The following is a 22,441-nucleotide window of genomic DNA, read 5'->3' as shown; positions in this document are numbered from 1 at the left end:
CAGGCCCTCTCTCTGTCCCAAAAATAAATAAACGTTGAAAAAAAAAATTAAAAAAAAAAAAAGAAAAAAAAGAAAAAAAAGTCAACTAGACGGGCACCTGGGTGGCTCAGTCAGTTAAATGTCCAACTTCTGCTCAGATCATGACCTTCCAGTTCATGGGTTCTGGCACTGTGTTGGGCTCTGTGCTGACAGCTTGGAGCCTGGAGCCTGCTTCAGATTCTGTGTGTGTCTCTTTCTCTGCCCCTCCCCTGCTCATGCTCTATCTCTCTCTCTCTCTCTCTCTCTCTCTCAAAAATAAACAAACACTTAAAAAAAAAAAAAAGAAAAGTCAATTAGATTTTTGGGGCACCTGGGTGGCTCAGTCAGTCAAGCATCTGACTCTTGATTCCGGCTCAGGTCACGTTCTCACCATTTGTAGGTTCGAGACCCATGCCAGGCTGTGCACTGACAGCATGGGGCCTGCTTGGGAGTCTCTCTCTCCCTCTCTCTCTCTCTCAAAAGAAATAAACTTAAAAAAAAAAAAGTCAACTAGTTTTCAACAGTACAAGACCCAAGGGAAAGTTGGGACATTTACAATCTCAAGTCTTATCTGGACCAGATTCCCTTTGAAAAGAATCATAAATACGCATAAAAATTTGAAACCTGCTTGGGAAAACTGACTGCTTTAGGAAAAAAGTAAATCTCTCTCCAAGCTTGCTTGAAATATTTTTTTTAAGCCATACTTTGTTGAGCTAAATGAAATTTTACCAATTAAGATATCCATGTTACCAAATATTTTTTTTTGAAACACTGCTTAGATTTCAAATATTAAGAGGTTTAAACACCATCCACTCCCACCTTTGTATGAATTCGTTTTCTTGATTCCTTTCCTCCTTACAAAGAGGCTGGATTTATGGACTGTCGGTGTGAGTGGAGACAGGGGACGGAAAGGAACAGGGGGTCATTATTAATCGTGAAGCTGGATCCGGATCTGGATCCTTCACATGACAAGGAGTGACAAAACACAGAAAGGTCCCAAATCCAAATTTTTTTATTCCACATATTTTTTTTAATCCTAAAACCTTCTTAACTTGACCCTGACAAAATAGTCAAAACATTCACTGGATAACCGCATCTCTCCTAACTCCCAGCTACCCCCACGGGACCCATGATGTGGTTTTCAGGTCTGTTGTTTGGATATTCATTGTGACTCCCCCATGGGGGGGGGGGCTCAGAAATGTGTTGAATAGATCAAGCCCCCAGTTGGTTTATTAGGCCCCTATTTTCAATGATTTCTTTTCTTCTTTTTTTTTTTTGGATGACTAGAAAATATTTAATGAGAATGTATGTTATCTACACGGGCGGGATTGGAACAGAACTACTTTGGCAGTATACATTTCAGACATCCTGCACAGCTCACCCTTCCACAGCTACATTTACAACTTCACTCAGAGGACTTGATATATATTTTAGAAGTACACAGATTCACAGATGCTTGGGAGGTGAGAGCATGGTGGGGTGTGAGGGAGGGTGGGGGTGAGGTGCTGGCATACTGGGCAAGCAGAAAAGTGAACACACTCCCTCATATGTATAGCTTCAGGTTATTACTCACTACCGATTCTAAGAAAACTTGGGATTATTGGTTTTAAACCCCGTAACAAAATTTTTTTTTCTTCCTATATTGCGGACTTGTTTTTTGGAGTGTGGGTTACTGAGGGGCAGGCATGGAGACTCTTCTCACCTTTGAGGATCTGTCAAGAAGTGCTTGTTTTTCTACTAGGGAGCAATGTATTGCAGATGTCCTGGAAACATACCAGGCTGACTGGAAGATTCTCCACGGCAAGTGGTGTCCTCAGCCTCCACAGGGGTACTCCGCCCTCTGTCACTCCTCTTTCTACCTCTTTAGACCCCTTCAAATTCACACAACTGGAGCACCCCAGCTTTTGTAGTTTGCTCCAAACTGGGGTAGTAGCTTCCAAGATGGCTCCCAGGAACCCCTGCCTCCTGGTATTCTTGCCCTGCGTAATACCCTCCCCTTGAGTGTGGGCTGGACCCGGTGACTTGTTTCTAACCAAGAGAACACAGCAGAAGTCACAGGATGTCACTTTGGAGGTTAGTTTTATATAAAGACTCTGGCTTCTGTCTTGCTTACACACAGAACCTCTCTCCTGCTTATTCTGAGGAAGCCAATTGCCATGTTGTTAAGCTGCCCAATGGAAAGACCAACACAGTAAAATATTCAAGGAGGCCTCTTGCCAATAGCTAGCGAGGAACTAAAGCCTTTACAATCCAAGAGGAACTGAATCCTGTCAACAACCACACGAGTGAGCGTGGAAGCGAATCCTTCCCTAGCTGACTCATGGAGTGACCGCAGCCTTAGCTGCCATCTTGACTGTGGCCTTTGAGAGCCCAGAGTCAGTGGCACCCAGCTAAGCCACACCTGGACAAACCACATGGACTGTGAGATCATGAAGGCCTGTTGATTTTTTTAAAAAATGTTTTTTTATTTATTTTGAGAGGGAGAGGTGGGGGGGGGGGGGATGCAGAGGCATCGAGAGGGAGAAAGAGAATCCTAAGCAGGCTCCTCACTGTCAATGCAGAGCCCGAAGTGGGGCTCGATCTCACAAACCGTGAGACATGACCTGAGCTGAAATCAGGAGTCATACGTTTAACCGACTGAGCCACCCATGAGCCCCTGTTTGTTGATTCATGCTGCAAATCTGCAGCAATAGACAACATATGGTTTTAAAAAGCATAGGTCAGGTATTTGCTGACATTTAAACACGTGATTCCTTTATTTATTTTTTTAATTTTTTCTTAATGTTTATTTATTTTTGAGGGAGACAGAGACAGAATGCGAGTGGGTTAGGGACAGAGAGAGAGACACACACACAGAATCCAAAGCAGGCTCCAGGCTCTGAGCGGTCAGCACAGAGCCCGACACGGGGCTCGAACCCACGAGCTGTGAGATCATGACCTGAGCCAAAGTCAGAAGCTCAACCGACTGAGCCACCCAGGTGCCCCAAACATGTGATTCCTTTAAACATTGCTTTACACCTTATAAAATTTCTGCCTCTTGACTGGATCTCAGAGTTATCTTCCTGGCCTAAAGAATATAACATAATGACAACCTATCAGATAAGGTTCTTAATATTGAAAGAGCCTTTTTGGCATCAATCTAATCTCCAACTAAGGATAAAAATTAGAGAATTACTAACATCATAAATCAGGGATGCCTGGGTGGCCCAGTTGGTTGAGCGTCTGATTTCGGCTCAGGTCATGATCTCACGGTTCATGGGTTCGAGCCCCGTGTCGGGCTCTGTGCTGACAGCTCGGAGCGTGGAGCCTGCTTCACATTCTGTGTCTCCCTCTCTCTCTGCCCCTCCCCAACTCATGCTGTCTCTCTCTCTCTCTCAAAAATAAATAAATATTAAAAAAAATTAAAAATAAATAAACATCAATAATTTTTGTTCGGGTCTACTTCTGATTCCATTACCTGAATTAATTAATGTCTCTTCAGCAGGCTGTGACAGGTCGGGTCAAAGGTAAGAAGAATGCCCAGAAGTACTGACCACAAACATCCTTCCTTCTTCCCTAACACGGCAAATTTTTAACGAAAGCTTCCCCAACTAAAAACAGAACAAACATTTCAATAATCTTTGGCTTTGTAAAAGCCTTAACATTCAGGTTTTAAAGACTGTTTTGAGGCAAAATCGGGACCGGGCTGCATTTTTTAGGAGACCACCAGACAGGACTGTCACGTGGCTGATGAACATGAACCAACTTGTATGTTCTTTTAAAGCACAGAAGGAGCACATTTTTTCCAGGCTTTGCACATACTTTCCTAGAACAAATCTTCCCAGCTGACAAAAATACATACACATACCAGAAATTTTCCAATCTCTGCTGTGGCTACAACTGACTTTTTTATTTTTTCCTTTGGTTTGGGGCAGAGACTTTATTTAGTCCCCCACCCCTTCAAAAAGAAAACAAAAAATCCCAGCCAGTGAGTAAGTCAATACTATTCATTAAAACACTTGCTGTATCGTTCCTGATGTTTTTAATGTTTATTTATTTTTAAGACAGAGAGAGAGAGAGAGAGAGAGAGAGCGAGCTTGCGTGGGGGAGGGACAGAGAGAGAGGGAGAATCCAAAGCAGGCTCCAGGCTCTGAGCTGTCAGCACAGAGCCCAATGCGGGGCTCAAACTCACGGACCGTGAGATCATGACCTGAGTTGAAGTCGGACACCCAATGGACTGAGCCACCCAGGTACCCTCTGATGGGTTGTAATATTGTCAGATCCCTTGGTTTGGGTGGGGGAAGAAAGTAATGCAGTTGGGGGTCTATGAAGACATAAATCGTCCCGATGCCCCCCCCCCCCGCCAGCTCCCTCTATAAACACACGCCTGCTTTGGGTGCTTGGGAGAGAGGAGGCTTGTCTGGGTTTTGGAGGTGGGGGAACTTGCAAATATCTCAAGGTGGCTGTAGGACAAAGTTGCATGCATGGCTGTCAGCGGGTTGGCATTTTTCTAAGTGGTTCCGGTGTCTCTTAGGAGACCCGGGCTATGCCTCCAAAGAGAGGCGTCACTCCTGGTCTCTTTCAGCACCAAGCACGGTGCCTGGCATGTGGCAGGTGGCCCCAGCATAGTGGCCAGGTGAACGTGTCAACATCATTCAAAGGAGACCAGTTCTGCTAGGTGTGCAAGCTTTTCAAAGGACAGGTATGGTGCTCCGAGGCAGGGGTGAGGAGGGAGGGTAGGGAGGAGTTCTCAATCTCCAGGCTCATCACCAGTGTGATGGTCTGTGCCCACCCCCAGACCACTAGGAGGGCTGGAGCAATTGTCATTGTCATGGGCTGCACCTCTCCTTGCCCTGGAGACACACAGAGTTAGCACCCTGGCTGCTGGCCAGAGACATGGATTGTCAGGCCAGAGTTTGGGTTCCTTTCAACGTGACTCTGGGAGAAGACACTCATGAAATCAGCAGGTGGCCCGCTCTCGTTTATCTGTCGTGGTGGCGTTGTGCTCAGTACTACAGCGATTCTGTGACCACACCAGCTACCGCAGTCCCTGGAAAAATCAGCGACCTCGGAGGGACACGTAGGGGTCTCAACGACTTTGGAGGCACCACCTCCAGAGCTGTGCGTCTGGCCTCCCCCACCCACCTCTGCCCCGGACCCGCCTTGGGGTTCACACTTAGCAACATCAAACATCACTCCCGCTGCAGGTGTCTTCCTCCACGACCTTCTACAAATGGCCACACACACCCAATATCTGCGAATCAAGCAGGGAAAATGCTGGGAGGTGCTGACATGTCTACAGAATCACGTATTAGGTAAATGCTAAATTTCTGGCAAGTTCCTGATCCTCAAAGGGAAAGCTCTACATGGGTACCGTGCAAAAAGAAAGGGTTCGCCTGACACTCACTATCGCTAGCGAGCTGGCCGGGAACTTTGGTTGGAATATCTTTACCAGACAGCGTGCCCACCATCCCGTCCTGATGCGTCAACAGACCCTGGACATCACGAGGGAAACTTTCCACCCTTCACAAGCCCCCCCTCTATTCCACTCTGTCAATGCCATTCGCTGAACGTGGCCCTGCCTGCTGAATAAATCCTAAAAACTCACAGTCTGCTACGTCATCCGCACAGAATCTAACTCGTCAAATACGGCCTGGCCTGAATTCCAGGACCAGGGAAGAAAAACCGTGAAGAAAACAGTGGGAATATCAAAAAATTTTACGTGAGTTAACAATGGGCGGTTTCAATGCCAGCTTCGCGGCATTTAAAAGAACTGCAGACGATCTTTCATTTTCGATGATTGGTGAGAAAGGAGCCCCTCCAGGGGCACGAGAGAAATAGGGCCTCTTTTCCAGCCGTCATAGTATCAAAGTTAGTCATCAACTGTCTGCTCTCCTGACCTTCACAAGACCAGGGCTAACCTTCTGAAACAAGACTATGGGAAGACTGATGTCTTCCAATCCAAGTGGTAGGTCCAACCCAATCCCCAATGAGGAGATTACATCAAAACACCTTCCCACGAGAGTCATGCCTTCCCCGGGCACCTGCTTGGAGTTGAATCTCAGAGACAGACCACACAAGGCAAGCTGGGGAAGTCACCCTGGCTGTACCAGTGCCTTGCAGAGGAGATAATTGGGGTGCTAGAGACATGAGGGACACAGCTGGCTCCCAGATGCCACCAACCAGAGCAAAATACCGGCGAATCAGCTAAAAACCAATCTGCCTCTACCCCTCCCACATGCCAGTACCAAGAGCATTTAGGGAGCGAGCGGGTTCCACCACTTGCATAAACAGCGTTAGGTCCTGAATCAGGGAGCAACGTACTACCCTCAAGGAGTTTACGATCAGGTTAAACGCAAACACTTAACACAAGTAAAACAATTAAGAGGCGTATTGTAGAGCGGTTTACATTTCACAAACACGTTCATGCGTGAAGTCTCTATTCATCTCCCCAAGTATCCCAGAGGTATTCCATTTCACAGATGAGGAAACCGAGAGTCTCTTGACTGTGATCATGGGCACTTTTCCTTGGCACCACAGAAGCCTCCCTCCAGGCTGAATGGTCCTGTTTGGTAAAGACACTTCCTCCCACTTGTCCCCATTAAAGTTGCTCCTCAGGTTTGGTCTCAACGAAGTTTTACCGGTGTCAAAATATTGGCTGGAAGGGGGCCTGGGGAGCCTAAGTGTTCTCAGTTTGCTTTTTCACAAAGCCAGGACAGACCACTAATTTGATGTTTGTTCCTTACAAAAGCAAAAGCAGCCATCGGTCAATCCCCTCCGCCACGCGTGGGTTGGCTGGTGAGGACAGCGGGAGAAAGTCCATCCCAGGAGAAGGGATCACCTCCCTTCCCTCTTCCTCTCCTCACTAGGAACGTCTCACTGATGTTACGGGAGAATTACAGCAGCACCCAAGTGTCCTGGGTGATGTGTCCTTTGGCAGCATGCGGCTCAACGATGGTGAAGTAAAAAGTTTTGCAACCGGGATATGTAAAGGCTGGTGATGCATGAGGACGAGAGAGAACAGAACTCCGAGCGTGGGAGGAGCCAAGGTTTCTGGGTTTGTCTCTTTCTCAATTTTCTCAAAGGTGAAATGGAGTACAGTGTGTGTGTGTGTGTGTGTGTGTGTGTGTGTGTCCCCAGGGGGTGTGAACTGGCAGCCCGACATGGCAGCGATGTAAATCTAGCCACAGGATGAAGAAACTGGTCTGCTTCTTGTCTTTGGACCCAAGAAGGGATCTCAGAAAGGCTGTTGCGCTGGTCTTGGGACCCTGATGAGAGAAAAAACACCACCCATGTCACCCTCAAGAAGAAAGTGGCCAGGGGCGCCTACGTGGCTCAGTCGGTTAAGCGTCCGACTTCGGCTCAGGTCATGATCTCACGGTCCGTGAGTTCGAGCCCCACGTCAGGCTCTGTGCTGACGGCTCAGAGCCTGGAACCTGTTTCAGATTCTGTGTCTCCCTCTCTCTCTCTCACCCTCCCTCGTTCCAGCTCTGTCTCTCCCTGTCTCAAAAATAAATAAACGTTAAAAAAATTAAAAAAAAAAAAAAGTGGCCAGGGCCAAAAGGAAGCACAGGTGTGAAGGTTTTAAAACCTGAAGCTCGGGCACCTGGGCGGCTCAGCAGGTTAAGCCACTGGCTCCTCCTTTCGGCTCAAGTCACAATCTCACGGTTCCTGGGATCTGTCTGCGTAGAGCCTTCTTGGGATTACCTCTCCCTATCTCTCTGCCCCTCTCCCCTCAAAATAAATAAGTAATTAAAAAGAAAAACAGAAACTCTAGGAAAAGCTGAGACATGAGCTTTGAGATGTTCTTATTGCTAAATGTCTAATTCTTAGCCCAAGGCATGGAAATCTCTTTAAAACCATTCAAATGAGCCAGGAAGTTGAATTCCTCGACTGTCATCCTTAGTGAACTAGAAGATGGCTATTTCTACACAGCTGCATGGGTCCCAGTTTACCTCCTGAAGGTTGTCAAACAAAGAACATAAAACAAATGAGGTGGAACGGGCACATTTTTGGTTTTATAACCTTTTTGGTATTTAGGTTGGTGGGTACATGAAATTCATTTTTTCAGTGGTAAATATCCATGAAATCCGACTGTATAATTTTCAAAAATTACATCACACTGGAACTCTCAGTCCTTCCCTGCTTACCTATCAGTAAATAGCTGAATCTAAATCAGTAAAATTTGAAATAAAATATATTTCACTTTGTGTTATGGGGCTAGCCAGCCTTGTCCCAACCGGTACCCACGTTGTCCCCTGGGAAGACCCTAACACAGCATCTAATATTTGGCCTCAGGGCATTGTGACTTCTGCTGAGAAAGGCCAAGGGTGAGGTCTGAGGCCCAGAAAGCACAGGACGTCCATTATTATGGAGGGCTGTTAAAATACCTCTGCTTTAGGGGTCCCTGGGTGGCGGGTGGCTCAATCAGGTTAAGCGGCTGCCTTCGGCTCAGATCATGATCTCACCATTCATGAGTTCAAGCCCCGTGTCGGGCTCTGTGCTGTCAGCTCAGAGCCCGGAGCCTGTTTCAGATTCTGGGTCTCCCTCTCTCTCTGCCCCTCCCCCGTTCACACTCTGTCTCTCTCTCTCAAAAATAAATAAACATAAATAATTTTTTTTTAAATACCTCTGCTTTAGAGATGGCCAAACATGTCTGGTGGAGAGTGGATGAACCTGTACCTTTAGATCATGTATCAAGTACACAACAAAGTCAGAACTGAGGGTGAAAAAGCTACAGAGGAGGGAAGATGTTTCCCCCTGCACGGTCCCCCTGCACAATGCAGGAAGTAAGAGGGAACAATTCTCTGAAGGATATGTCATCAGAGGACAAGCCACTTCAAAGAACGCATGTGAAAATAATAATAAAAGAAATAACAAGAGTCTAGAAATCAAAGAAACCAGGCTTTTCGGATTTTAGGAGGCTCCTTCTAATCTGGGCTGACTGCTCAACATCACCATCATCATCATCATCAAATGTGGGCCCAGATGGGTCTCACTTTCGTAACCATTTCCCTGATGCTTCTGTTCCATCCACCTTACGCTGCCCGTCTGTGTCCAAACAGGACGCTGCACCAGCCTGTCTGCCGAGCGCTGTATGAAGGATCCAAAGGAAAAATGACTTTCACCATCGTTCAGTGCACGGAATGGGATCTTTCAGTAGGACGCTCATACTAACACTTAGTGGACACAAAAGGAATGACTATAAACCAGAGACAAATGTGGGGCTGTGACATGTGGCATCAGTGACATTTCCGAACACAGAACCTCTGTGACACTAGTTCATTACTGTTTCACTCACGTCCTTTCTTTAAAACAATTTTTTCTGAGTAGAGTGGACACATGATGTTACCTAAGTTTTAGATGCACAACATAGTGATTCGAAACGTGCCAGATTTCTAAGGTCATGACTAAGGAAAGAAGGCAGATGTTGACAGGTTAGAATACTTGTCTCTGCAAAAAATGACAATAGCCACCTTCCGGGACATGGGGATACTTTCCAGTTTTTCTTGGTCCTGTGCTTCAAGAGCAAAAAAAAAAAAAAAAAAAAAAAAAAAAAAAGTGTTTTGCTTTTATAAATCAAGACTCCATCTACTTTGAAATGGAAAAAATAACTAGGTGTGTCTACACCTAGAAAGTGAGCAAATTGTGCCCTCAAGTGGCTGAATATTGTGGTGGCAGGCTGGCTTTGCAAAACTTGCACTTGTTGGTAAGCCATCTTAGCTAACTGGCTCCCTCCTGATTTTCATTCCAAAAAGAAGGAGGACACCTGAGTTTTGGAGCAAGGCATCGGGAAGGTGAGACTGTTCCCAATTTACTCTTCAGACCAACTTGCCACAGCAAAGTCAAGCGCGGGGACTTAAGTGTCTGGACAATTCAGGCACCAGGAATTCACTTCGCTTTTTGCCTGTGTGGCACTATTGTTCCAAATGAAATGCTAGTTTATAATAAACCCCATATTCCACAAGCAACTGCTTGCTAAGACTAGTAAAAACCAAGGACTGGGTTTTCAGGCTAAACAACTCTGCTAGAGTTCTTTAAAGATCCCTTGAAAGGGTGACAAGCAGGAATTTAGCCAATAAACAGGCTTGCACAGGTGTGAAAAGTTATAGAAGGTTTGTTTTCACTGTAACATCATTTGTTACAAAAGATTGGCAACATCTTAGATGCTCAGGATCATGCGCTAAATAAATCATGATCCATCTGAATGAGACTCAGTGCAGCTGTAAAAAAAAAAAAAAGGAGGCAGTTCTATGTATTCACACAGCAGTGCTCTCCCCAATACGGTATTCAACGAGAAATCGAGGTACAGAACGGGGTGAAGATTTTGCTATACTTGCCCTTGTGAAGGGAAAAACACCAGGGCTATATTGGCTCGTACAGATACTGTTTCTCCCCAGAAGGATACATACTAATAACAATGGTCGTTTCCATGGGCCAAAAACAGGACTGAACGGTAGAATTTACACGATTTTCATCTATTTTGTTCACCAGTTTTTCTCTAGTGTTTAGAAAAGGGCCTGGCACACTGTAGGTACTCAATATTGATAGAATAAATAAAAGAATAAAAACAAATAGATATAAACACACACACACGTCTTTAAAAGGGTGTCCCAAAGGCAGGCAATTGGATGGCTAGAAGTTAGGAGTGTGAGAGAATTTTCACTCTGCATTTTTGTACTTTAGTAATTGTGAACCATTAGAATAGGCTACGTGTTCCAAAATAAGTAAAACTCAAACGACTCAAGAAACAAGAATGGGGAGTTGTCATTTCGACAGTTATTTAAGGAAGGTATTGTTTGATAGTGATTTACATCAGGGCCAATCACATCAGAAACCACCAATTATTAATTAGCAGGAATGCTGGAGTGCTGGAAGCATCTGGGCTATGCTATAAAAATACTGTCCCCATGTGGAGAGGTTTCCCGCTGTGTTGCAGCGTCTTGATAAACCAGGACTTTCTCTTTGCCAAATTCACCTCACCTGATACCCCAGGGTATGTTGGGATTGCTTCCCAAGTCAGGTAGATGGAGTTGCCTGGTCCTCTCCAGGGGGTCTCCCAGTGGGGGCTGGGCATTTGCACTTTTTTTTTTTTTTAATTTTTAAATATTTATTTTTGAGAGAGACAGAGTGTGAGTAAGGTAGGGGCAGAGAGACAGGAAGACACAGAATCCGAAGCAGGCTCCAGGCTCCGAGGTGTCAGCACAGAGCCCGACGCGGGGCTCGAACTCATGAGCCACGAGATCATGACCTGAGCTGAAGTCGGACGCTTAACCCACCGAACCACCCAGGCGCCCCGGTACTGTGTTATTAATTTCCCACTGTGCTTGCTTTGGTAGCGCATAGAATAATTCCCCGCAGTGGACCCTGAGACACCCCCAGCCTCAGGACACAGTGCTGAAAACGTCCAGTCCGGACGTACGGCCGGCTGAGCTCAGATTGGGAGTCCCCTTCCCTGGACCAAATAAAAGTCTCTCTCAAGGACACCGTCCACTCACCATGGCCCAGCTCCTTCTTGACCCTCTCATCCAGAATTACTTCTGGTTCATTCCTTTCCTTATAAATCGTATTCGCTGCATTTTACCTTCCAGACACCCATGCAGGATCTGCTCCCACATTTCTTCTACCTACGCCCTTCTTTGTATCTCTGTGCAACACAGGTCTGCCGGTCGTTTTCAGACCCCCTCCCTGTGATATGGGAGGCACCTCCCTGTTCAACCAGACATCAGGCGAACCTTGGGAATGCAGACGGCCGGTCTGAGAACATTCAGCTAAATAGGAGGAGGCCTGCAAACAGCTCATTATCCATCAAAGAAATCATGTTCTAACTGATACACTTGTTCTCGGCAAGCACGGTCGTCCGCTGCAAGTCAGCTAATTGGATGAAAAGACCTCAGAGGCTTCTGGGGGCCGGGCTAAGAGATGAAAACGCACTTTATGTGGCTTTCTCTGATATAATCACCAGCTAAAGGGACGGCGAGGAGATTAACAAGCTCATTACAACCTCAGCACCTGTGATCTCCGCACACACCCCCGTGGCGGCTGCAGAAGGAGACGTCCTGAAAGGTCACGCTGGGCCTTGGCGACAGCCCTGCTCCCCCCCCCCCCCCCCCCCCCCGTGCCCCCACCGGAAGGCAGCAGCTGGTGTCCCCGTTACCAGCTGCTGGGCGTCCCTGGGAAATGAGCCAGGAGTGGGCTCAAACATGTTTCTGGCCTAACAACTGGTGTTCTCTTCATCTGGCCGTGGAGAAAGGGGTGCCAAACTCAGATTTGGATAATCCTGTTTACCAACCTCATTTTCCCCGATGTTCTTCACAATCATCATTGTCCTGCTGGCGACGCTGCAAAGGGCCCGGCCTGGGTCTGTGGCAGGGAACGAGGCTTGCGGGACAAGCCTCCACGCCTGTACCTGAGCACGGGGCCCACAGGGGCCAAGGCCCCTGGTCTGGAAGACACCGGCCGCTCCTGGGAATAGCACTTCTGGCTCCAAGTTCACCTCCTCCCTTAGAATGTTTATTTTACACGTGACCGACCCGCTTTGGCTCAGGGGGATATTGCTGGAACCCAGGGTAGTGTTCCTACAGTTCATGCAGATTCCTCCTGAAATCAATCTGAATAAGGCAGAGGCACCACGGTGGCATCCACAGAGAAGAGATGAGGTGGTGACCCTGAACGAGGGGGTAGGAAGGATGGGGGCGGGGACTGAGGACAGGAAGTCAGTTTCAGCCTATCCTAAACCGATTCTGTTTGAGGCTCCATGGCAGATGCTCCTTTAAGACAGGTAAAAAAATAAGTTCTACTGAGTTCTACTCACACGGTGTTCACTAGAAGCCTCACCCTTATTACAGACCTGTAATATGTGTGACTCCGGCCACCACTCACATTCAAGGCCAGGAAATTTCCATCTGTCATTAGATCCACGCAATAGTTCCCTCCGCCAAGGGAGCTCTGCAGTTTAGGTGAAAATTACACAAATTTGAAATTCAAATGCTGGATGTGATACCTTCGGGCATTCCCTGCCTGACCCACAAGACGCACTCTCCCCACGTTCCAGGTAGATCGAACTTTGACAAGCGAAGCCATTATTTCAAATTCATGAGGTCAACCCTCCGTAAAACAAAGCATTATGCCTGAATTTACCGGCTCTGGAAATTTTAATCTTCATTTGTTTGCTTTTGGTAGATGGATGCAGCTGTGACCAGGATCAGAGACCTGGAAACAGCAATGTCAACAGGGCGAGTTCCCCAATGCCAAACCCTTAGGATGGTATCCAGAATCCCACTAAGTCAAAGGAAAACTTTTCAAAAAGAAAGATAAACTGCTGTCCCTGTTACATGATAAGACTCTCAGGAGAGATAAGGCTTTAGGACAAACCCACTGTTGATCCCATACTGTAAACAGGTTTAGAGATCCTTGCTTAGGGACACTTTGACCAGAGGGGAAGGGGATAGAAAAGCCACAAAGTTGTGAGTTTCCTGAGGTATAAGGAGATGAGACGGAACAAAAGGCGGGGGTGGGGTGGGGGGGGTGCGGATTTTGACAGAAATGAGAAGAGTGGGTCAGCAAAGGCCAACAGTCCGCTCACTGATCTGACCCGCTGTTGAGACCTAACCCGAGGCTTCCATTTCTATTTTGTGAAATGGGAGGGAGATACAGGAAGGGAGAAGATTCGTCCAGGGCCAGGTTGCTGCTAAGACCAGCCTAACTGAAACCACTCTAAAGATTTGGACAAGAAGCTCTCCAAATTCCTTGATGTTTCCCCACTAAGAGGTTCTGAGCCAAGTTCACTGTAACGCTCCTTCCTTAGACAAGCTAGAAAGTCTAGCTCTTGGCCTAGGAGCCAAGAGAAGGCGTTGAAGGAAAACGAGAGACCTGGTTCCTAATGGGCTGGCCTTGGCGCGCCTTCACTGGGCACCTGCGGGTCCGTTTCTCCTGATGCCAAGTCGGGTTCAGAGAAATCTGTCCGGACTTGTCCTGGTTAGTACCCCTCCATCCCTTGAATCATCAGGTGCACTAATGCATTCTGAGTCCCGCTGTGATGTCATTAAGGCAGCATGTTTGCAGCAAGGAGTAGAAAGAGTTGTAAATGCCTCCCCTGGGTGATTAAGGGCTGAGGACAAGCTAAGAATTCATTTGATGCAAGTTTATTCCGCCACAAGCATTTCCTTTTCCAAAGGTAGGATAAAGTTTCTAAAAAGATACAAACACAGTCTCCACAAGCAAACATTTTCATGCCTTCATCTCCCCCTAGGGGGTGGGGAGCTGAAACCACTAACCCAGAAATACTTATCTAAGGAGAGGGACTGGGGCTGGGTTTGTATTTAGGGAATGAGAAAACACCACAGAGAGCTGCTTTAGAAAGGATGAGGTAGAGAAATGACTGCGTGGACTTTACTGGTACTGAAAGGAAGAGGCTCATTTTTTTTTTCATGTTTATTCATTTTTGAGAGACAGAGTGTGAGCAGGGGAGGGGCAGAGAGAGGGGGAAACACAGAATTGGAGGCAGGCTCCAGGCTCTGAGCTGTCAGCACAGAGCCTGATGCGGGGCTCGAACTCACGAACCGTGAGATCATGACCTGAGCTGAAGTCAGACGCTTAACTGACTAAGCCACTAGGCACCCCATGAAGAGACTCATTTCAAACTGAGCGGATGCTTGTTTATATTCCTTTCCGTAATTTTTGGCCTCAATGAATCACTCACCTTCTCTGGGTCTCAATTTTGCGCATCTAGAAATGTGAGGGTGGGGGTGGGAACTGGGTGAGTTTTGAAATTCTTTGTGTTTCAGTCCCACATACACACACGTCATACTGGCAAATATGCATGAGGGTCTGGGGAATCAGCCCACTTGTCCTGCTGGAAGGATTGCGTGCTGGTACAGTTTTGGAAACAAGGGGCAGTATGAAAAAAGCTGAAAATGTGTATCACTGGTGACCCAGTAATTTCACTTTAAGGGACGTTGCTTAGGGACACTTTCACACATGTGCACAGAGAGACAAACGCAAAAATTTTCACCTTGCATAGGGTTTGTAAGAGCCCCAAATTGGAAAATAAAACCCCAGAAATATCTATTAATAGAAAAACAGGAAATGGATAAGTAAAATATGGCATCTTCACACAAAGGAATACTATACAGCAGTTAAAAAGAATGACTAAATGCTACATAGGGGCACCTGGGTGGCTCAGTCGGTTAAGCTTCTGATTCCTGATTTCAGCTCAGGTCATGATCTCGCAGTTCATGGGATCGAGCCCCACATGGGGCTCTGCACTGACAATATAAAACCTGCTTGGGATTCTGTCTCTAATTCTCTCTCTGCCCCTTCCCCACTCATGCAGGTGCATGCACACTCTCTCAAAATCAATAGACGTTAAAAAATAAATGCTATATGAATCTATATTAATATTTCTAAAACACAAGCTGTTAAGGACTTCCCCTTGGTGATCTGTGTGACAAACTGAGTAACTATACAGGATAATGATTGTAATGGAGTGCAACCCACCACATCAATAAAATTCATGAATCCACAATAATAGAGAAGAAAACTCATACTGCTGTATGAAAGTATAGGGTAACACAGAGTATAAAGCTATTTAGGTACATTTAAAATGAATATAAAAATAATATCATTCAGGGTCCACAGGTACATGTATGTATATGGGTGTGTGTCTCAAACCAGAGAAAATAGAGGAAAGAACCCATCCAAGTTCATGGTTAACAACGGCATTTGGGAGGCAAGGTAGAAGTCTGGGACTTGAGGCTGGGGATAAAGGAGGCTTCAATATAACCAGTAAGAATGTACATGTGTATGTATATAAAATACAAGAAACAACAAATGTCATTTCTAGATGGTAGAGGAAAGGCACCTGTTCTAACATTTTCCCCTGCATTTAAGTTTTTTTCTCAAGATAAAAACTAATATATATGAGCAGCAATGGCTTTGGAAGATGTGTGTTGACAAGCTTCCCCACCCCAGCCCCCTGAGAAGGCACTCTAAGAAACCGAGGCAGCCTAACTTGTTAGGTTTTTACCGTCTAGTTCCGTGACGTCCAATATGGTAGCCATCAGCCACGTGCAACCATTTGAACTTAAAGTGAAATTAATAAAGTTAAATAAAATCAAAATTTCAATTCTTCCATTGCACGCACCCCAATTCAAATGCCGAACAGCCACACGTGGTTAGTGGCTATTGTATTGGGGAGCACACGTAATGAAGATTTCTATCACTGCTATAAATGTTACTGGACAGAGCGGGTCTTGAGCTAAAAAGCTTTCTTTCAGACAATGAGAACATTTTTGGTCACACTGGTCTCCCTAATATGTCCTTCTGTATGTATAAAATACCAAGGTAATGACTAGCAGGATTATTTCCTTTCTGGAAGGAATATGTCCACTGTAATCCCAAATTCCAACTATGATGTAACACGCTGTTAAATAAAATTAGATACACCACTTTTAGAAACTGATCTAACAATTATCCGTAGTTATGTAAGCATCCTATTTCATTTTCCCCCAAACTTAAGGAAGTTGAGAAGATCAGTTGAAGGATAATGAGCGCATTCTCCAAACAAAACTCTACATGTGGGTTCCAAGGTTTTCCACGAGCCTTAGTTTCTTACCTGTACACAGTATGGGGGACATAGACTTCCCGGATTGGAAATTCCAAAATCTCTTTGTGGGGACGCGTCCGGTTTTCAGGAAAAGGTTTCACTGGCAGCATTTCAGGAGTCAGACAGCAGTTGATGATCTCTGGAGCTGGAGAAATTTCCAGTCTGAGCAAGCCTACAGAGGGAAAACAGAACTGTTTCAGTCAAGACGCTGTCATGTTCCACGGAAGTCAAGAAAGACTGTTATACTATATTTCTTTTATTAAAAAAAAAAGGGGGATAAGTTGTGGGAGTGTAAGAATTTTGGAATTCTCAGCTAATTTCTCATAGTTGGAGAAAGATCATGCAATGACCACTTTTGAGATTCAGTTTCTAGAAATTAAAAAGCAAGAAATTGTACAAGGAGTAGAAATGGATCTTTAAACTTCCTTTCAAAGCTACCACACTATAATATAGCACACACACACACGTGACTACTGGTGGTTTTCAAACTGGGTTCCCTGGTACCCCAGGGTGCTGCAGAAGTGCCTCAGGAACTATCAAATTGCTAATAAGGAAGATGCTCTCATCTTCTACCAAGGCAGCTCAGTTTCACTTTTCTTTTTAAACTACGAGTTCTGTACAATATTTTATTTGATAAAGAGGCTCCTCTGTTCAATTATCTGATTATCCGAGACACCAGATCTAGAGTATGATGTTCCGGAAATAGAAGTAAAAATAGAAATAGAGAAGTAGAAACAGAAATAGAAATAGAAACAGATTTTCAAAAAAAGTAGACCAAGTCAGACTCTGAACTCCTATGGAAAAATGCCACATCTCATTTAGCAAACATTATTTTATAAACTGTAGCATCAGACAAGTAATGTGTCTACTCATAAATGGCTCTGGCAAAGCTAGAGAGGAAAAGACAAGCCATCCATACCTGGAATTGACTTGACTCTTCTCTGTAAGGAGGAAGATCTTTTGTAGTCAGCCAAAAACTTGAATAAGTCTTCATCACTAAGGCGATCCCCCTCCTGCAAAAAGAGAAGTTAGGGTTAGCAAGAATGCACCATGGGCTCCTGGGTAGGGGCCAACGATTTCCAGGAAGATTTTGATCTTTAAGTTTTATTCTAACACACTTTCATAGAAATTAGGGTTGCAGCCAATGCTGAAATAATTTAGTTCAACCTCTTGTGAAATATTCCTTCTCAGGCCCATATAGCAATGGAATAGAAGAGAAACCCAGAAAACCCAGAAACAAACCCACAATTCTATGGTCAATACATCTTCAACAAAGGAGGAATGAATATACAATGGGAAAGAGACAGTTCCTTCAACAAATGGTGTTGGGAAAACTGGACAGCTAAACGCAAAAGAATGAAACCAGGCCACTTTCTTACACCATACACAAAAGCAAACTAAAATTAAAGACCTAAATGTGAGACTTGAAACCATAAAAATCCCCCAAAAAAATCACAGGTAGTAATTTCACTGACACTGGCCATAGCAACATTTTTCTACGTAATGTTTCCTGAGGCTATGGAAATAAAAGCAAACTTAGGACTATATTAAAATAAAAAGCTTCTGCACAATGAAGGAAACAATCAACAAAACTATAAGGCAAGCTATACTGAATGGGAGAAGATCTTTCCAAATGACATATCTGATAAAGGGTTAGTATCCAAAATACATAAAGAACTGACACAACTCAATACCCAAGAAACAACTAACCCAATTTAAAAATGGGCAGAAGACATAGAACAGGCATTTCTCTGAAGAAGACATCCAGATGGCCAACAGACACATGAAAAGATGCTCAACATCACTCATCATCAGGGAAATGCACATCAAAAGATGTGGATCAAAAGATGAATGGATAAAGAAGATGTGGTATATATATACAATGGAATATTACGCAGCCATGAAACAGAATGAAATCTTGCCATTTGCAACAACATGGATGGAGTCAGAGAGAACAATGCTAAGCAAAGTCAGTCAGAGAAAGAGAAATATCACACAATTTCATTCACATGGAATTTAAGAAATGAAACAAATGAAAACAGGGGGAAAAAAGAGAGAGGAAAACCAAGACATAAACTCTTAACTCTAGAGAACAAACTGATGGTTACCAGAGGGGAGAGGGGTGGGAGGAGGGGTGAAGTAGGTGATGGGGATTAAGGAGTGTGCTTACCATGAAAAAAATAAACAAATAATAAAATAAAATAAAATAAAGCTCTGTGCAAAGTTTAAAAGAAGGTGCATTCATTGTTATCAGGGTAGAGATTTAAGCACTTCAATTTGATATGCCTTATCAATTACCTTATTTGGTTCTTTTATACCCTGACTTTGCATTCTCTGGGCTTGTTTCTTTGTTGGTAAAATGGGATAATAATAGATCCTACCTCAAAGGATTACTTGGGAGGAATACAGGAGTGTACTTAATATTAACAGGGCTCAGAAGAGTGCTTCTGGGTGTAGTGTTGGATAAATGATGCCATTCTGCAGATTGATTTGTCCATTTGGTCTGTCACAGGCTAAGACAGACAATTAAAAATTTGCTTCTGGGGCGCCTGGATGGCTTAGTTCGTTAAGCGTCTGACTTCAGCTCAGGTCATGATCTCGTGGTTCCTGAGTTCGAACTCCGCATCGGGCTCTGTGCTGCCAGCTCAGAGCATGGAGCCTGCTTCTGATTCTGTGTCTCCCTCTCTCTCTCTGCTCCTCCCCGCCCCCTCATCCTCTCTCCCTCTCTCTCTCTCTCTCTCTCTCTCTCTCTCTCTCTCTCTCTCTTTCTCTCTCTCTCAAAAATAAACATTAAAAAAATTCCTTCTAGGGACACTTCACGGACAAGAAACAAAAGACTGATCATAAATCTGCAATTAGATCAGATGACTGAATGAAAGAGGAGTGTAATAAAATAAAGACACCTTTTACAAGGGGAAAAAAAAAATTCCTTCTCTACTCCTCCCGACCTATTGTTCCCAGCCTCTCAACAATCCTTCTACTACCTTCTTAGGAAGTCTGTGTGACTAATAGAAATCCAGGCCAAAGGTTTCTCTCCCAGTAACTTAAATCCACTCCTGCGTGCCTTATTCTCTGGAACAATACAGAGTAAGGTTCCTTCCTTCTCCAAAGATTTGAAGATAGAGAAAGCATCTTTCCATCTTCTTCCTATCATTTTCTTCACATGTGCCTTGATTAAGAAGACTAAGTGTCGATACTACTCTCCAGGTGCCTACATGAGACAGGTATTCTGCTAAGGGTTCAAGGATTCAAGGGCAAGAGCGCTAATCCAAAGGCTCGGGATGGGGCGCCTGGGTGGCGCAGTCGGTTAAGCGTCCGACTTCAGCCAGGTCACGATCTCACGGTCCGTGAGTTCGAGCCCCGCGTCAGGCTCTGGGCTGATGGCTCAGAGCCTGGAGCCTGTTTCCGATTCTGTGTGTCCCTCTCTCTCTGCCCCTCCCCCGTTCATGCTCTGTCTCTCTCTGTCCCAAAAATAAATAAACGTTGAAAAAAAAAAATTCAAAGGCTCGGGAAAGTAGGCAGGTGGGTCTTATTCCCAGGTACAGATGAGAAATGTCAGTTAGATACTCTGGCCCCCACCCCAACCAAAGCAATACAATGGGAAGGGGGATATCCCAAACAGAAACAAATGCACATAATATGAACCTTACCATCTTGACCATTTTTTAGTGGACAGTTATTAGCGTTAGTACATTTACGGTGTTGGGCAACCAATCTCCAGAATTCCTTCATCTTCCAAAACCGAAGGTTTCTGTGTCTATTAAACAACAACTCTCCATTCCTCTCCTCCTCCAGCATCTGGTAGCCATCGTTCTACTTTCTGTCTCTATGAAGTTGATTACTCTAAGAGATCCTGTGGTTTTTACATGACCTCAATGTCTATTGAGCTAATAAAAAGCACTATCTGCAATGGTCACCCCTCTATGAGCAAACAAATATGGCAGAAACGTGGAAAGCCTGCGCATGGAACAGGAGCGAGAGGGACAACAGCTGGGCCAGGAAACCCCAAGACCAAGGGGGAAAGGGATGTTTCCACCGGAGAGTTTTCATAGCCTCATAGATGAACTGACCGTGAGAATTCAAATAGGAGAGTTTGCATTAGTGGGAATGAATCCTTCCGTCAATCAAATGAGCCACCACTTGCTGTATCCCGGTCACCGCGTGAAGAGCTTTACACACCTCGTGTCATCGAACACTCCCAACTGCCCCAAGAAACAAGCACCGCCCTTCCTGTTCCGCAGGTAACAAAACTGAGGTTTGACGAGGTTAACTAACATGCTCCCCTAATCATTACGTATACCTCCCCCTTTGGGCTCCAACACCCAGGCCGTCGTGGGGAGAAATCCAGACACACTGTCACGTGAAGAGATACCTGCTTGAAAAAGCTGTTAATGGTCATGGGGGTGGCCTTGAAGTTGGATCCGACCCCATTTTCCTCCAAGGAGAGGGCTCTTTCAGAAAGCCTTCTAGATTGGGACAAAGTTCTCCGCTCCCCCACGGAACTTCTCCCTGTAAGGAAAACAATCATCATTCGAAAGCATATGCCTTTCTGTTTGAATACACGGAAGTCATCAACTTTATCATGTAAAAGATAGGTTTTTAAGAATGTATTTTTAAAATTTTTTTTTAATGTTTATTTTTGAGAGAGAGACAGAATGCGGGGGAGGGGGAGGGGAGGGGCAGCGAGAGAGGGAGACACAGAAGCAGAAGCAGGCTCCAGGCTCTGAGCTGTCAGCATAGAGCCTGACACGGGGCTTGAACTCATGCACCATGAGATCACGACCTGAGCCAGAGTTGGACGCTTAACCGACTGAGTCACTCAGGCACCCCAAGAAGGTATTATTGAAGTGTAGTTGACGTACAATGTTACCTTAGTCTCAATGTACATAAAAGAGATGTTCAAAGTCACTATGCCAGAACACTGAACATGACCATCGTTGTTTTGAATGAAAATTTCCCTCCACTGGCCTTACTTTTCTCAGTCCCCCGGTTGGGGTCCCTAGTCCTCCTGTGACCTGAGTGGAGAAGCCACGAGCAGCCGCGGTCCCCTCCCACGTGGAGCTCAGGGTCGGCCTCCCTGCAAGGGCCAAACTGTGGCCAGGGCTGGGTCTGCAGATGAGCGTTATTGAGCCAACAGTGTTTGATTTCGTTTTATTTTTACACTCGCCCTCCGTTGGGAGAGCCATGTATAAGAATGCCCCTGAATGCATTTGGGACTGTGACCCAAACATGCTAGGGTTGGCTCATGTACGTTCTGAATCTGGGCTTTCTTCCGCACTCCCTGTGAGCCCCGGGCAGTGGAGCCGGGCTCCCTGGCTGACCCGTCTAACAGGGAGTAGAACCCTGAGTCACGCCCACACCTCGGCTCAGACCCTGGTACTCTGCCTAGTTATGTGTTACCCCCGTTTGTGATTTAGGGGGATCTTGTTGCTTCTGTACTGCAAAATTAAGGGGTTCTGTTGTGAATGGTCCAATTGTTGGGAACGCTAATGTTGCCACACCCCCTCTTCGAATATTCTCGTACCCTTAATTCTTGCTGTGATGCTGTGAGGCGCTTAGTGCCTCCACTGCCCGCCTGCATTTGCCACACTGCCCCGGTATAATACACCGCACCTCCCAATTACTTCTTAGGAAACAGCCTCTGACGTTAGGTTAATTTATCCTTGACCTGGAGATTACTGAGGACTCAGCAAACCCTATGCCTGAATCACCTACTTCATGGTGCCCTCTAAAGTCTATGCATCATTCTTTCAGGTAAGGCTACCTGGATCTACATAGAAGTTGGCATTAAACACACACACACACACACACACACACACACACACACACACACACACA

General features: G+C 45.4%; 1 protein-coding gene across 5 annotated transcripts in view; it reads right to left on the bottom strand.

The window, feature by feature from the left end:
* DOCK8 (dedicator of cytokinesis 8) overlaps positions 1–22,441 on the bottom strand; it is a 176,049-nt gene that overhangs the window by 102,049 nt on the left and 51,559 nt on the right. For all 5 annotated transcript variants that reach the window (XM_040449418.1, XM_040449421.1, XM_040449422.1 and 2 more), the window contains exons 11-13: positions 20,976–21,112; positions 17,523–17,616; positions 16,613–16,775 (exon numbers count right to left, since the gene is read on the bottom strand). In XM_040449418.1, the coding sequence (XP_040305352.1) occupies positions 16,613–16,775; positions 17,523–17,616; positions 20,976–21,112 (394 nt within the window). The remainder of the gene's footprint in view (positions 1–16,612; positions 16,776–17,522; positions 17,617–20,975; positions 21,113–22,441) is intronic.

Source organism: Herpailurus yagouaroundi, unplaced genomic scaffold (genome assembly GCF_014898765.1).
Source record: "Herpailurus yagouaroundi ecotype Mexico unplaced genomic scaffold, PumYag 199, whole genome shotgun sequence".
In the NCBI taxonomy this organism is placed as follows: domain Eukaryota; kingdom Metazoa; phylum Chordata; class Mammalia; order Carnivora; family Felidae; genus Herpailurus; species Herpailurus yagouaroundi.
This window is presented reverse-complemented; position numbering and strand designations above follow the sequence as displayed.